At 33.9% G+C, this 16,146-nt stretch overlaps 1 protein-coding gene across 1 annotated transcript in view; it reads left to right on the top strand.

Moving 5' to 3' along the window:
- Window positions 1-16,146, top strand: part of LRP1B (LDL receptor related protein 1B) — a 2,318,354-nt gene that overhangs the window by 1,906,602 nt on the left and 395,606 nt on the right. The window contains exons 48-51 of the mRNA XM_053597274.1: window positions 2,164-2,277; window positions 2,520-2,672; window positions 5,783-5,905; window positions 7,936-8,055. Of these exons, the coding sequence (XP_053453249.1) occupies window positions 2,164-2,277; window positions 2,520-2,672; window positions 5,783-5,905; window positions 7,936-8,055 (510 nt within the window). The remainder of the gene's footprint in view (window positions 1-2,163; window positions 2,278-2,519; window positions 2,673-5,782; window positions 5,906-7,935; window positions 8,056-16,146) is intronic.

Raw genomic sequence — 16,146 nt, 5'->3', positions numbered from 1 at the left:
TTGGGATCTTCCTGGTATCCTAAACTCTTTTTTTTTTTTATTTCTGAGTCAGAAATTTCATCTTTTGTAACACCAAAGATATGAACCCTTGCTGTATATATATTTTTTTCTCCTCACCACGTTCAATGTTGGAAAGATTTTTATCCATCAAACTATCAAATAATGAAGTTTTCCAAGTTTTTGTGTCTCTCAAATGCCAAATAGCTTATACTACACATGAGAAAACCACTGGATTAATTTAATTCCAACTAATAATTAAGAATTTTTACATTCTGGGTAGTAGCTCATCTTCAGAAACACCTGTTACATACTTAAAAACATGAGAAATAGCCTGTGTGCCCAAGATAGGGACTCAGCAGTTGCCTTTATGATATTATTCCTACTATCTAAACAATAACCTTTTTAAAATTTATTACTTTTTCTCTAAAACAATAGTACCATAAATCTTTGGCTTCAGGCCCCCTTTATACAGCTAAACATCATTAAACCCCAAAAGAATTTTTGTTCATGTTGGTTATATTTATCAATATTTATCATACTCAAAATTAAAACACATAAGATTTTTTAAATGTATTAATTCTAAACTCTTAAGTTAAAGTACAAGAAAGAACTTCAAGTGCATGTGAGATAAACCTTTATAGGCTTGTGTAGGAGTATCACAACTAACTGATTTCAGGAGAAAGGCATACTGTCTTCTAAATAAAGAGATTATAAGCAGTCTTTAACAAAATTAATAGAGACTGTTGATAGACAGTGAAGTTGAAAACAAAACAGAAATGATTGACATGATTATTTTCTATGATATATACTACATTTAGTATTTCCATTAAAAATGAATATTAAATGTAATAAAAAGAAACATGGAAGAGATTTAGCTTCTATAGACATAAAAGAAAAAATCTATTTGTTTTGTTTTGGAATAATACATTTATCTGCACGCATAATAGCATTATCTGTTTCACATGTTAAGATGTTATTTTTAATGAAAAATAGTGAAGCAATTATATTTGCAAATTGTAAATAAAATATTCTAATCATCATTTAAACACAAATAAGTATGCAATTTCAAGATATAATTAAATATAATAAGAACAGTGGATTATGAAATACAAATGACATACACACCCTTGAGTTAAATTCACATATTTTAAGATAGGATTTTAACCATTTACAATTGATATAATTCCTATTTATAATTAAATAGGTCCTTTAAGATGTCAACACTAGTAAATGTGGCATAATCAAAGAGCCCTTCAGGTTGTACAGTAATGTAATCAATTTTTGGGAATTTGAATTTGTAGTAAAAAATCTCACCTAAATTAAACTAACATAGATAGTATAATATGCACCTGTTCACAACATATTACTGGAATTAATTACTTGGTTAAGATGGATAAACAACTTAGAAAGGAGTATATGATTAACAATAAGATGTTTTATATAATTTGTATGTGATAACAGTCTCTTTGAAACTGATTTTATTCTAAGCAAAAAGGGAACTGGAAAGCTATACTTTCATGATAATAAGAGATGCCACATTTACATGTTCCTTGGAATGAGGCATCCCTATTTCCCTTGCCAAATGTTAAGGATATAGCCATGTTGAGGAGGATGACATAGGACGGACGACTTTCTAGCAGTGTTCAGCTGTTACCTCTGAGAAACAAAGCGAATGCTCTATTGTTCCTCTTCCTCCTATCTCTTGCTGTCTTTCTTTCCCTATTATACAGGGGATGCTCACTTCCTCTTGGTAACCAGATTGGAATTTCCCAGTAGGCATTCACTCAGCAATTTTCTTAATGTCATAAATTTGTACTATTAAAGTTAGGATGTGTGTTGACTCTGTGTTAGAGTGGTATTACCATGGTGAATAAGGCACAATCTGCTTTCGTGAAGCTTACATTTAGTGGGTCTTCAGGTACAGAAACAGGCAGTTGCAATGCAGTATGGTAAATAACACAGCAGAGGGAAGAATTGTGTGACAGGGAAGATAGGTAAGAGGCATAAGAGGCTTGTGAGTAGAGTTTAGGAGTCAAAATTGAAATCCCGGAGTCAAAAAAGCGAAACTAAAACAAAATTATATGAATTAATTAAAATAATCAAAATATAAAGGCAAGGAGTCACTTTCTGTCCCATATATCCATTTATTTATCGTTTTTCTAGTCTCAACCTGTGCCACTGTTGAGTTCCGCTGCGCAGATGGGACTTGCATTCCAAGATCAGCAAGATGCAACCAGAACGTAGATTGTGCAGATGCTTCTGATGAAAAGAACTGCAGTAAGATATTCCACTACCTTTTGTCTGTTCATCCATGGACACCTTGGCATTACATTGAACACTGTCCAACTTCTTACTGAACCTTATTCAGAACTAATATGTAATTAACCCCTGGTGTGTAGGATAATTGCATATTTACTTCTTCAAATGAAGTTAACTTTTCTTGTCTCTATGACCTACACAGAAGGCTCTTAATCTTTGCAAATGAGGTATTTTTCATTTTTCTATTCACCTGTTTCTAGGTGATAATACAGACTGCACACATTTTTATAAACTTGGAGTGAAAACTGCAGGATTCATAAGATGTAATTCTACCTCACTGTGTGTTCTGCCAACTTGGATATGCGATGGGTCTAATGACTGTGGAGACTATTCAGATGAATTGAAGTGTCCAGGTAATTATAGAAACAACAACAATAACAACAACAAAAAACAGCAGCCTTTTCCTTGAAGATTTATAGGCTAGTTAGTTACATATAAGTTTTTAAAATTTTTATTCTTACCATTCAATGATTAAGATTAAAATACAAATGATACAAACTAGAAATTAATCACCTGTTTTATATTTGTTACTTGATCTTTTTTTAAATGAATTATATTATTATGCTAAAAAAACACTTCCCTAAATTTGGATCACTTTTCTTTTTTATGTTCAGTTTATCATTATTCCTTTTAAAATTATTGATTAATATTTAAAATGTGTAATTTATAAAGCTTTAACAGAATTATTACACGCCTAGAAATAACTTCATAGACTAAACAGGGAGAGACTACAAGCTTTGCTCAGTGTTACTATGAGGCTGGTGTTTATGTGTTAACCTGTTTAATGCACTTTACCCAATTTTTTGGTATAATATTTTGAGTAATAGTTACATTACCATTATTGAATCAAGGTTCAACAGATAAATTTATATCTATTAACCATCTTCACCAACATAAGCTCTGAAAAGTGTCATCTATAGTCTTACAAGAATGCCTTCCAGCAAAGATCATTTTGAGGATGCTGAAATTAAACAAAACAAACAACAACAACAAAAACAAACAGAAAAGTCATAACTATGTGTAACTGGGAGTAGATATGATATACAGGATACCATTAAGGTTGTTCTTACACTGTTTACCTCTCTCTGCCCTACTGCTACACTCATTTCTTTCATGTTTAGCTGATATACAGAAAATTTTGAAATATTTTAAGATGTTATATTCATAGATATTTTGCATACCATTTTTCATACACATACACATGTAAATCTACTAAGTAAAACTTATAATTGTTCATAATCTATGACTACATTTTGCATAGTAGATCCCATTTTCTTATGCTCAACAATGTGTAACATTATGTGATGTCATTTTTGTTCCTCTGTGTTGAAAAACCTAGCTGCATCCTCAGAGAAAGTGGAGAACTCCTCCGGATGCCCTTGACACTGCAATTCTTTCACATTTTATAAAATGATTTACTGTAATTTTAATTATATAAAATGCTTCTAAACTCATTGTTTAAACTTTTTTTTTTTTTAGAGACAGAGTCTCACTTTATCACCCTTGGTAGAGTGTCATAATATCAGGCTCACAGCAACTTCCAACTCCTGGGTTTAGGCAATTCTCTTGCCTCAGCCTCCCCAGTAGCTGGGACTACATCATTGTTTAAACTTATGTAAACCAGGTGTCAAGATTCTTAGTCCCATGTTCTTTTGCAAGAGCACATTCTTTACCACATTATGGCTGTAGTTAAATTTTGGAATTATCTTTAGGGCGGTATACAACATATATTCATTAAACCAGTATTTTATTTTCCTTTTGGTGATTTTATAATTTTCCAGTATTAACAAATTATTTTGAAATTTAACTTTGCCACTAATGGAGAATTGTGGTTTTTATATTGGGTTAGAAGGAAAGGAACACTAAGGCTTTTGAAATAGTTGAACTCTTAAGTAGGAGAACAGATATGGGTCAGGGTAAATATTTTATACCTATGCAAAAGGCTAAGAAAAACTAAAACATGAAACACACTTAATACATTTCATTTAGGTTGACATGATGGCTCACACCTCCCATTCTAGCACTTTGGGACGTCAAGATGGAAAGATCACTTGAGGCCAGGAGTTCAAGACCAGGTCGGGCAACATAGTGATACCCAGTCACTGCATAAAATAAATTAAATTAGCAGTGTGTGGTGGCACTCACCTATAGTCCTAGATATTAGAAGGTAGAAGGATTGTTTGAGCCCAGGAGTTTGAGGCTGAAATCAACTATCATTGAGCCACTATATTCCAGCCTAAATGACAGAGTGAGACTTTGTCTAAGATTTAAAAAAAAATAATTTTTGGTTTAATGGTGAATTTACTAAAAAAATGTATTTTCAGCTTTAATTAGATCTGCAAAATTGACATTTGTATTATCTTAAAATATTAATAATGGACCATTACAGTGTGTTTGTCATATATAGGGCTCACTTCTTGATTAGGTATAAGCCAATAAGTATGAAACAATGTTAGCCTGAAGGTGTGAGGAGATGGATCCCATCTGGTCAAGAAAAAAATGTAGTATTTTCTACACACTCTTGGAGGTTATAACAATAATAATGATAATACTTCATAATTAAAATATATGTAATATAGAAAATAATTTTACCTTTTTTATTTTTTTGATATTTCTGCAAGGTATAATAATTTTAGAGATTCTATTGTAACCTTCTTTATTTTTTAATTATTAGCATTATTTTTTTTTTTGAGACAAATGTCACTCTTTCACTCTGGGTAGAGTGCATGGCGTCATAGCTCACAGAAACCCCAAACACTTGGGCTCAAGTGATCCTCTTGCCTCAGCCTCCCCAGTAGCTGGGACAACAGGCACCCACCCCAGTGCCTGTCTAGTTTTTCCATTTTTAGTAGACTCAGAGTCTCACTCTTGCCCAGGCTGGTCTCAAACTCCTGAGCTCAAGTATTCCACCGCCTCAGTTTCCCGAACTGCTAGGATTACAGGCATGTATCACCCCACCTGGCTGAGATTCTACTGTAACCTTCTTTAGACTAGAGAATAATTATTTAAATCTTGAACACCAAATCCACTCTTTTTCAGCAAAGATCTACCAATGTTTTGATTTTGTTATTTGGTTTTTTTTATGAATATGAAAATCATAATATTTTTAACCCAGACATGATTCTTTGGTGTTAGGCTCACTTACTTAATAACATTTCAGATATTTTACTTTATTTTTATTAACCAAATGTCACAGTATTGTTATTTAACAAGTTTTATGACCTAACCCTGAATTTGATTTGATTATCCTGTCTCTTGCATCTCCTCTGCTCTGTGATAGTTTCTTAGTCTTTCTTTTGTTTTCACAACCTTGACATTCTTCAGGGGAATATCGCTGGTTTTGTACTCGTTTGCTTGTAATTTATCTCTTCTAGTTTAAGGACTACTAGTGCTTTATCTACCTATATTGTCAAAGACTAAGATTAATTTAAATTTTTATACTACATTCCATATTTTGTCACAGTTCAAAACAAACACAAATGTGAAGAAAATTATTTTGGTTGTCCTAGTGGAAGATGCATTTTGAATACCTGGATATGCGATGGTCAGAAAGATTGTGAGGATGGACTTGATGAATTCCACTGCGGTGAGACATTATATTTGGTTTAGTCTTATAAGCTATATTATTATTTATATGATGATATTTTCTTACATGGAGATCTTATAAAAATATTACTATTTGATTTTCACATCAATATTTATTTTTATCATATAATAAAAATAGTAAAAAATGAAATAAAACAGAAGATCTTTTAATGATGAATAACAATCTTTTTTCCTAGTCTTTTATTCTTTTCTGTATATGTACCTCCATTGATCTAAATATTATACCTTCATTTCCTGATTTATTAACTTTAGGTATTTATCAATATGTTTACTTTCTGCTATGAAACACAATGATTTGACAAACACAGCATGTTAGAATCCCCCTGTTATTGACAAGTGCAGTAGTCCTTCATTGTCTGTGCAGGGGAGTAATTTTAGAATTCCCTGTGGGTACCAGAATCCATGGATGCTCAAGTCCCTTGTATTAAAAGGTTTGGTATTATCATACTCTTCTTTGTACTTTAAAGCATCTCTCAATTTTTCTTTGTACTTTAAAGCATCTCTCAATTGCTTATTACACCTAATACAGCATAAATGCTATGTAAATGATAATTATACTGTAAGTTTGTTATTTGTATTATTTTTATTGTTTTATTTATTTCTTTAATATTGTTGATCTGTGTTTGTTGAGTCTATTGATTCAGAAGCTGTAGATATGGAGGATTAACTGAATATTTTTATTCTGAAATATTCTATTAATTTATATGCATAGTTTGAAATAATAAACTTTTACCTCTTCAAACTCTTCATTTTTCACCCTCTAGCTCCCAATTTCTTTGTGTGAATTTGTATTTCACATTTCATTGTCAAGTTAAGAAAGCATTTTTAAATTTAGTTTATAAAATTTGTGGATTTTGTAATTTGCAGGCCAAAGAAATTTCCTATAGGAAAACAAAGCATATATTTACTATTTTCTTTTAACACAAATAACATACACTGTGATGAATAGAGAGAGTAGAAGAAAGATTAAGATGGATCTTCTATGAAATGTCAAATTCTCCTAAAAGTAAATGTCACCATGAAATGTGAAAGTGCATTTTGTTTGAGTAAGATGCTATATATCTTTACATTACAGCCAGTTTCTGAACAAGACTAACAGAGAACTTCAAAAGTAGTTTATGTGGATGCATAATTCTGAACAGTGAGGCATTATATGATTGCATCTTCCTTAACTTTATTTTTTCCAGACTCCAGTTTTCTAAATTTCTCTTTTGAGTACTTGAGTTAAATATTTTTTTTTTAATTTACAGTTTTTAAAACATTTATAGGATTAAAACCAAAATTGTTATCTGTAGAATAATTTATATTTTGAGCACCTACATTGGGGGGGGGTGTTTATTTATTTTGATGTTTCCTGGTGATAAATATGTTGGGTGGAAAGGCAGGTCTGGAGGAAGAGGAGACAGTAACAAATTTTGTGCTTGAAATAAATGGAGTATGCTATTATTATCACACAAAATCAACCAACTTAATTTTGGTGCTATTACTCAAGTATAACAAACTCAAGAGTTTATAAGGAAGTGACACAAAAATATCAACATGTAGGTATATGGAGGGCCAAAACTGTTGCTGTGTCATTAATCTAAAACCTCCTTGGTCACCTCACTTTTAAAAAATAAGAAAATTGTCAATCAGTCCACCATTTTGTTATCCTGCTTAGGATGTTGTTTTTTTCTTTGTTAATTCAAACATAGATTAAAATTTTAAAAGGTGACTAGACCACACTTAGAATTTTTATTTTAAATCTGTGTCCCACACATTTTTTTTTTTTAATGACAGATTGCTGATCAGCATCATGACTAGCTCTAAGACAACCCCCATAAGAACCATGTGGAAAAAATAGCAGGTGTCAAAATTTTATAGAATTAGTAATAAGAGGAATTTGGCTTCTATTCTCATAGGGTAGTTGATTGGAGCGAAGACTTCCTCATTTTGTCAGATGAGACAGATGATAGTCTCACTCAATTTATTTTCCCTTTTGCACCTAAAACAGTCTTATTTGTTTTCTAGATTCTTCTTGCTCTTGGAACCAATTTGCTTGCTCTGCACAAAAATGTATTTCTAGACACTGGATTTGTGATGGAGAGGATGATTGTGGAGATGGATTAGATGAAAGCGATAGCATTTGTGGTAAGTGGTTTCTTTTGTGTTCTTAATCAAATTTTAGGCATTGTAAATGTATTATCATTTTAAATCATACACACAATTTTGTTTTCTAATTTATTAAAATTAACATAAAATTTATGAGACATTCCCATGTAGCTGTTTTTATTATTTCTGTATATATATACAGTTGTTAGTTTATAGTTAGGATTTTTCCTGAAGGTTGTCATAATGGATGTATTTGCACATTTTATTTTTAGTTTGCACTGACTAGAGTAAATATCAATGATGGAAATTACTGGATCAAATTAACAATTTTTATGACACTTTATATGTGCCAAGTTGTCCTCCAAAACTAGTATACTAATTTATGTTGCCACCAGCCACATATGCTACTTATATATGAGAGTATGTGTGTGTTAGAGTGACACTTATTACTGAATTATTTTATGTGAGAAATAAAAGAAGGTGGTTATCGTATATGACATAAAAAGCACTTTATTTTTTATTTTTATTTTTTATTGTTGGGGATTCATTGAGGGTACAAGAAATCAGGTTATACTGATTGCATTTGTTAGGTAAAGTCCCACTTATAATTGTATCTTGCCCCCAAAAGGTGTGTCACACCCCAAGACCCCAACTCCTTCCTCCTTCCTCCTCTCTTCTCTTCCCTTCTTCCGCCCCTCCCTACTTTACTCTCTTTGTTCTTCCTTTCCCCCACCCCCATTCCTTCTTCTCTCTCTGCTCTCCCCTTCCCCTACCCCGCACTGTGTAGTAGGTCATTAATGTCCTCATATCAGAATTGAGTACATAGGATTCTTGCTTCTCCATTCTTGTCATGCTTTACTAAGAATAATGTGTTCCACTTCCATCCAGGTTAATACAAAGGATGTAAAGTCTCCATCTTTTTTAATGGCTGAATAGTATTCCATGATATACATATACCACAGCTTGTTAATCCATTACTGGGTTGATGCCATTCCATTTAGGTTGTTTCCACATTCTGGCAATTGTAAATGAAGCTGCGATAAACAGTCTAGTGCAAGTGTCCTTATGATAAAACAATTTTTTTTCCTTCTGGGTAGTTGCTCAGTAATGGGATTGCAGGATCAACTGGGAGGTCTAGCTTGAGTTCTTTAAGGGTTCTTCATACTTCCTTCCAAAAATGTTGTATTAGTTTGCAGTCCCACCAGCAGTATAAAAGTGTTCCCTTTTCTCCACATTCACACCAGCATATGTAGTTTTGAGATTTTGTGATGTGGGCCGTTCTTGCTGGGGTTAGATGGTATCTCAGGGTAGTTTTGATTTGCATTTCTCTAATAGATAGGGATGATGAACATTTTTTCATATGTTTATTACCCATTCATCTGTTTTCTTTAGAGAAGGTTCTATTCATGTCTCTTGCCCATTGATATATGGGATTGTTGGTGTTTTTCATGAGAATTAATTTGAGTTCTCTATAGATCCTAGTTATCAAGCTTTTGTCTGATTCAAGAAATACAAATATCCTTTCCCATTGTGTAGGTGGTCTATTTGCTTTGGTTGTTGTCTCATTAGTTGTACAGAAGCCTTTCAGTTTAATTAAATCCCATTTGTTTATTTTTGTTTTTGCACTTGCCATGGATGTCTTCTCCATAAAGTTTTTCCCCAGGCCGATATCTTTCAGTGTTTTTCCTATGCTTTCTTTGAGGATCTTTACCATTTCATGCCTTAAATTTAAGTCCTTTATCCATCTTGAATCAATTTTTGTGAGTGGAGAAAGGTGCGGGTCCAGTTTCAGTCTTAAACATGTGGATATCCAGTTCTCCCAGCACCATTTATTGAATAGGGACTCTTTCCCCCAGTGTATGTTCTTGTTTGGTTTATCGAAGATTAGGTAGTTGTCAGATGTTAGTTTCATTTCCTGGATTTCTATTCAATTCCAAATGTCTATATCTCTATTTTTGTGCCAATACCATGCTGTTTTGACCATATGGCCTTGTAGTACAGCCTAAAATTTGGTATGCTGATGGCCCCAGCTTCTTATTACTAAGAAATGCCTTAGCTATATGGGGAGTTTTCTGGTTCCATACAAAACAAAGAATTATTTTTTCCAAGTCTTGAAAGAACAATGTTGATATTTTAATATGGGTGGCTTGAATCTGTACATTGCTTTGGGAAGTATAAACATTTTAACAATGTTGATTCTGAGGGGGGGGGCAAGATGGCCAACTGGAAGCAGCCTTTGACAGAAGCTCCTGTCCAGAGGGAAGGATAAAGTCCAGAAAGTACCCAGTTAAGCTGAGGACTGGGAGCCGAGATGAAAGAGAAGTAAGATAGCTATAGGGCACTTCTGCTGGGGCAAGCTGCAACTCCAAGAAAGCAACCTTCAGCTAAGATTCCACCAGAGACACTGATCCACGAGGATCAGACAAGAACCAGCTGAATACAAGACAGAGCCACCTAACCCCAGCATACCAGGCAGGTTTCCTCAGCTTCAGACTGTAATTCTGTACAGGTCCTTTGCAAAGCTAAAGGGGAAAAAGCTGCAGTCATCAGTCCCAGATCCTTAACAAGGGGTTGGTTAACCACAACTCCAGGAAACCCCAATCCAATTTCACCTTACCTGACCACCTAGACTACAGTGAAAAACAATCATGAGCGGAATCAGCGGAAAAACTCTGGCAACATGAATAATCAGAGTAGATAAACTCCCCCAAGAAACAATAAAGCAGACACAGCACAAGATCCCATTCACAAACAAATGGCTGAGATGTCAGAAATCGAGTTCAGAGTTTGGATAGCAAACAAGATAAACAGAATGGAAGAAATGATGGAATTAGAATTCAAAGCAGAAATTCAAAAGTTGTCTCAAGAATTCAATGAATTTAAAGACAAAAATGACCAAAGATTTTGACACATTGAAGCAAGATTTTGCAGCCCTCAAAGATCTAAAAAATACAATAGAATCCCTCAGAAACAGAATGGAGCAGGCATAAGAAAGGATCTCTGACATTGAAGACAAGGCTTTTGAACGCTCCCAAATGCTCAAAGAGGAAAAAAAGTGCAGAACAAAAATGGATAATTCTCTCAGAGAGCTCTGGGATAATTCGAAGAGATCTAATATTTGCATTATAGGAATACCTAAAAGTGATGAGGTTGCTACAAAGGATACAGATGCTTTGCTTCATGAAATAATTAAAGAGAACTTTCCAGACATGTCAAGAGATTCTGAAATTCAGACAGCAGACAGTTTTAGGACACTGGCACGACTCAACCCAAATAAAAATTCTCATAGAATTTACATTCTCATTGTAATTAACTTTGCTAAAGTTAATATGAAGGAGAAAATTCTGAAAGCTGTAAGACGTAAGAAAACCATTACATACAAGGGGAAGAGCATTAGAATGACTGAAACCTTTCAAGCCAGAGGAGGGTGGTCATCGACCTTTAATTTCCTTAAACATAATAACTTTCATCCCAGGATCCTGTATCCAGCTAAACTGAGTTTCATCTATGATGGAGAAATTAAATACTTTAATGACATTCACATGTGGAAGAAATTTGCCATAATTAAACCAGTGAATGGCTTAAATTGCCCTCTAAAGAGACACAGGTTGGCTGACTGGATACAAAAACTCAGGCCAGACATCTGCTGCATTCAAGAATCTCACCTTACCTTAAAAGATAAACATAGACTCAGGGTGAAGGGATGGTCATCTATAATTCAGGCAAATGTAAATCAGAAAAAAGCAGGTGTTGCAATTTTAGTCACAGAAACAATAGGCTTTAAACCAATTAAAGCAAGAAAAGATAATTAACGGTCACTTCTTATTTGTTAAGGGCAACACTCAACATGATGAGATTTCAATTATCAACATTTATGCACCCAATCAGAATGCACCTCAATTTATAAGAGAAACTCTGATATGAGCAACCTGATTTCCCCCAGAACCATAATTGTTGGAGACTTTAACACTCCTCTGGCAGTGTTGGATAGATCCTCAAAAAAGAAGCTAAGCAAAGAAATTTTAGAACTAAACTTAACCATTCAACATTTACATCTAATAGACATCTACAAAACATTTCATCCTAATAAAACTGAATACACATTCTTCTCATCAGTCCATGGATCATCCTCCAAAATTGATCACATCTTAGGTCACAAGTCTAACCTCAGCAAATTTAAAAGAATAGAAATAATTCCTTGTATTTTCTCAGACCATCACAGAATAAAAGTTGAACTCAATAATAACAGGAATATCCACACGCATACAAAAACATGGAAACTAAATAACCTCATGCTGAATGATAGCTGGGTCATAGACAAGATTAAGAAGGAAATTACCAAATTTTTGGAACCAAACAATAATGAAGAAACGAACTATCAGAACCTCTGGGATACTGCAAAGGCAGTCTGAAGAGGAAAATTTATAGCGTTGAAAGCCTTCCTCAAGTGAACGGAAAGAGAAGTCAATAACTTAATGAGACATCTCAAACAACTGGAAAAGAAAGAACTTTCCAACCCTAAACCCAGCAGAAGAAAAGAAATGACTAAAATTAGAGCAGAACTAAATGAAATTGAAAACAAAAGAATCATACAACAGATCAACCAAAGAGTTGGTTTTTTGAAAAGGTCAATGAAACAGATAAACCTTTAGCTAATCTAACCAGAAGTAGAAGAGTAAAATCCCTAATTTCATCAATCAGAAATGATAAAGGCCAAATAACAACAGACTCCTCAGAAATTAAAAAAATCCTTAACAAATACTACATAAAACTCTACTCTCAGAAGTATGAAAATATGAAGGAAATAGATCAATACTTGGAAACATGCCACCCTCCTAGACTTAGCCAGAAAGAAGTGAAAATGTTGATATAGTTGATACTATATCAGAGCCTATAACAAGCTCTAATATAGTATCAACTATAAGAAATCTCCCCAAAAAGAAAAGCCCAGGACCAGATGGCTTCACATCAGAATTCTACAAACCTTTAAAGAGGAACTAGTACCTATATTACTTAATCTTTTTCAAAACATAGAAAAAGAAGGAATACTTCCCAACACATTCTATGAAGCAAATATCACCCTGATACCCAAACCAAGAAAAGACCCAACAAGAAAAGAAAATATAGACCAATATTACTAATGAATATTGGTGCAAAAATATTCAATAAGATCCTATCAAACAGAGTCCAACAACACATCAAACAAATTATATACCATGTCTAGGTGGGTTTCATCCCAGGGTCCCAAGGATGCTTCAATATACGTAATTCTATAAATATAATACATCACATAAACAAATTAAAAAACAAAGACCATATGATTCTTTCAATTGATGCAGAAAATTTTTTTTGACAGTAGCTAGCATCGTTTCTTGATCAGAACGCTTAAGAAAATAGGTATGGAAGGAACATTTCTTAAACTGATAGAGGCCATCTACAGCAAACCCACAGCCAATATCATAGTGAATGGAGTAAAATTGAAATCATTTCCACTCAGATCAGGAGCCAGGCAAGGATGCCCTCTGTCTCCAGTGCTTTTTAACATTGTAATGGAAATCTTAACCACAAAAATCAGGCAAGATAAGACAATTAAGGGGATCCAAAAAGGACCAGAGGAGCTCAAACTGTCACTCTTCACAGACGATATGATTATATATCTGGAAAATCCCAGGGAATCAACTACAAAACTCCTAGAAGTGATCAAGGAATATAGTAATGTCTCAGGATACAAAATTAACACTCATAAATCTGTTGACTTTATATACACCAACAATAGTCAAGGGGAAAAAACAATCAAGGACTCTATTCCCTTTACAATAGTCCCAAAGAAGATGAAATATCTGGGAGTGTATCTAACTAAAGATGTGAAAGATCTCTATAAAAAGAACTATGAAACACTGAGAAAAGAAATAGCTGAAGATGTTAACAAATGGAAAAATATACCATGCTCATGGCTGGGAAGAATCAACATTGTTAAAATGTCTATACTACCTAAAGCAATCTATAGATTTAATGTGATCCCTATTAAAGAACCTCTGTCATATTTTAAAGACCTAGAAAAATTAGTGCTTCATTTTATATGGAAACAGAAAAAAACCTCAAATAACCAAGACATTACTCAGAAATAAAAACAAATTGGGATGAATCACGCTTCCAGACTTCAGAGTATATTATAAATCGATAGTGATCAAAACAGCCTGGTACTGGCACAAAAATAGAGAGGTAGATATATCAAACAGAATTGAAGACAAGAAGTGAACCCAGATACCTATTGTCATTTGATTTTTGATAAGCCTGTTAAAAATATAAATTGGAGGAAAGATTGCTTATTCAATAAATGGTGCTGGATGAATTGGCTGGCAACTTGTAGAAGACTGAAACTGGACCCACACCTTTCTCCTCTAACAAAAATTGACTCTTACTCCTTTAAGTTAAAGGACTTAAACTTAAGACATGAAACTAAATTTTCTTATAGAGAGTGCAGAGGAAATGCTTGGAAAAAATGGCCTGCGAGAATACTTCATGAGGAAGACACCCCGGGCAATTGAAGCAACATCAAAAATACATTAGTGGGATCTGATCAAATTAAAAAGCTTCTGCACTGCCAAGAACACACTATCTAAATCAAATAGACAGCCCTCAAAATGGGAGAGGATTTTTGCAAGTTATACTACCGACAGAGGTCTAATAACCAGAATCCATAGAGATCTCAAACTTATTACTAAGCAAAAAACAAGTGACCCCATTTCATTGTGGCCAAGAGATGTGAACAGAAGCTTCCCTGAAGAAGACAGGTGCATGGCCTACAGACACATGAAAAAATGCTCATTTTCTTTAAGCATCAGAAAAATGCAAACCAAAACTACTCTGAGATACCATCTAACTCCAGTAAGAGTAGCCCACATCACAAAATCCCAAAACAACAGATGTTGGCCTGGATGTGGAGAAAAGGGAACACTTGTGCACTGCTGATAGGAATGCAAGCTAGTATGTTCCTTTTGGAAGGGAGTTTGGAGAATACTTAGGGATCTAAATGTAGACCTGCCATTTGATCCTGCAATTCCTCTTCTAGGTGTATATCCAAAGGACCAAAAATCATTTGGCAATAAAGATATTTGCACTAGATTGTTCATTGCAGCTCAATTTAAATTGCCAAGTCATGGAAGAAGCCCAAGTGCCCATTGACCCATAAATGGATTAATAAATTGTGGTATATGTATACCATGGAATACTATGCAGCAGTAAAAAAATGGAGACTTTACATCTTTTATGTTTACATGGATGGAGCTGGAAAATATTCTTCTTAGTAGAGTATCTCAGGAATGGGAAAAAAAGTATCCAATGTACTCAGTACTACTGTGAAACCAATTTATAATCATTCATACTTGCATATGAAAAATGAAACACAACTTTAGCCTAGGATGAAAGAGGGAAGGGGAGGGAAAAGGGAGGGAAGAGGGTGTGAGGGACCACACTTATAGAGCACATTGCAAATATAAATTGGATCTATCATGTGTAGAACACAAATGTCCTAAGGCTATAATTGGGTAAATGAAGTGAAAGCTATGTTGATTAGTATGATGTAAGCACTCCGATTTGTACAAAGAATCAACACATTGAAAATGGCATAAATGTATTTATGATCTGTGTACAAAAGACTTAATAAAAATATATGTATTAAAAAAAATGTTGGTTCTTCCCAGTCATGAGCATGGTATGTTCTTCCATTTGTTAATATTCTCTGCTATTTCTTTTCTTAGGGTTTCATAATTTTCTTTATAAAGTTCCTTCACCTCCTTTTGTTAGGTATATTCCTGGGTATTTCATTTTCTTTGAAGCTATGAAGGGAGTTGTGTCCCAAATTAGCCTCTCATCTTGGCGTCTACAAGGGCTACTCACTTGTGGACATTGATTTTGTATCCTGAGACATTACTGTATTTTTTGATGACTTCCAGGACTCTTGTGGTTGAGTCTTCAGAGTTCTCTAAGTATAAGATCATACCATTAGCAAAGAGGAAGAGTTTGACCTCCTCTGTGGATGCCCTTTATTTCCTTCTCCTGCCTGATTGTATTGGCTAGAACTTCCAGCACTATGTTGAATAGTAATGGCGAGAGAGGATCACCTTGTCT

This window comes from Nycticebus coucang, chromosome 7, assembly GCF_027406575.1.
Source record: "Nycticebus coucang isolate mNycCou1 chromosome 7, mNycCou1.pri, whole genome shotgun sequence".
Lineage (NCBI taxonomy): Eukaryota > Metazoa > Chordata > Mammalia > Primates > Lorisidae > Nycticebus > Nycticebus coucang.
This window is presented reverse-complemented; position numbering and strand designations above follow the sequence as displayed.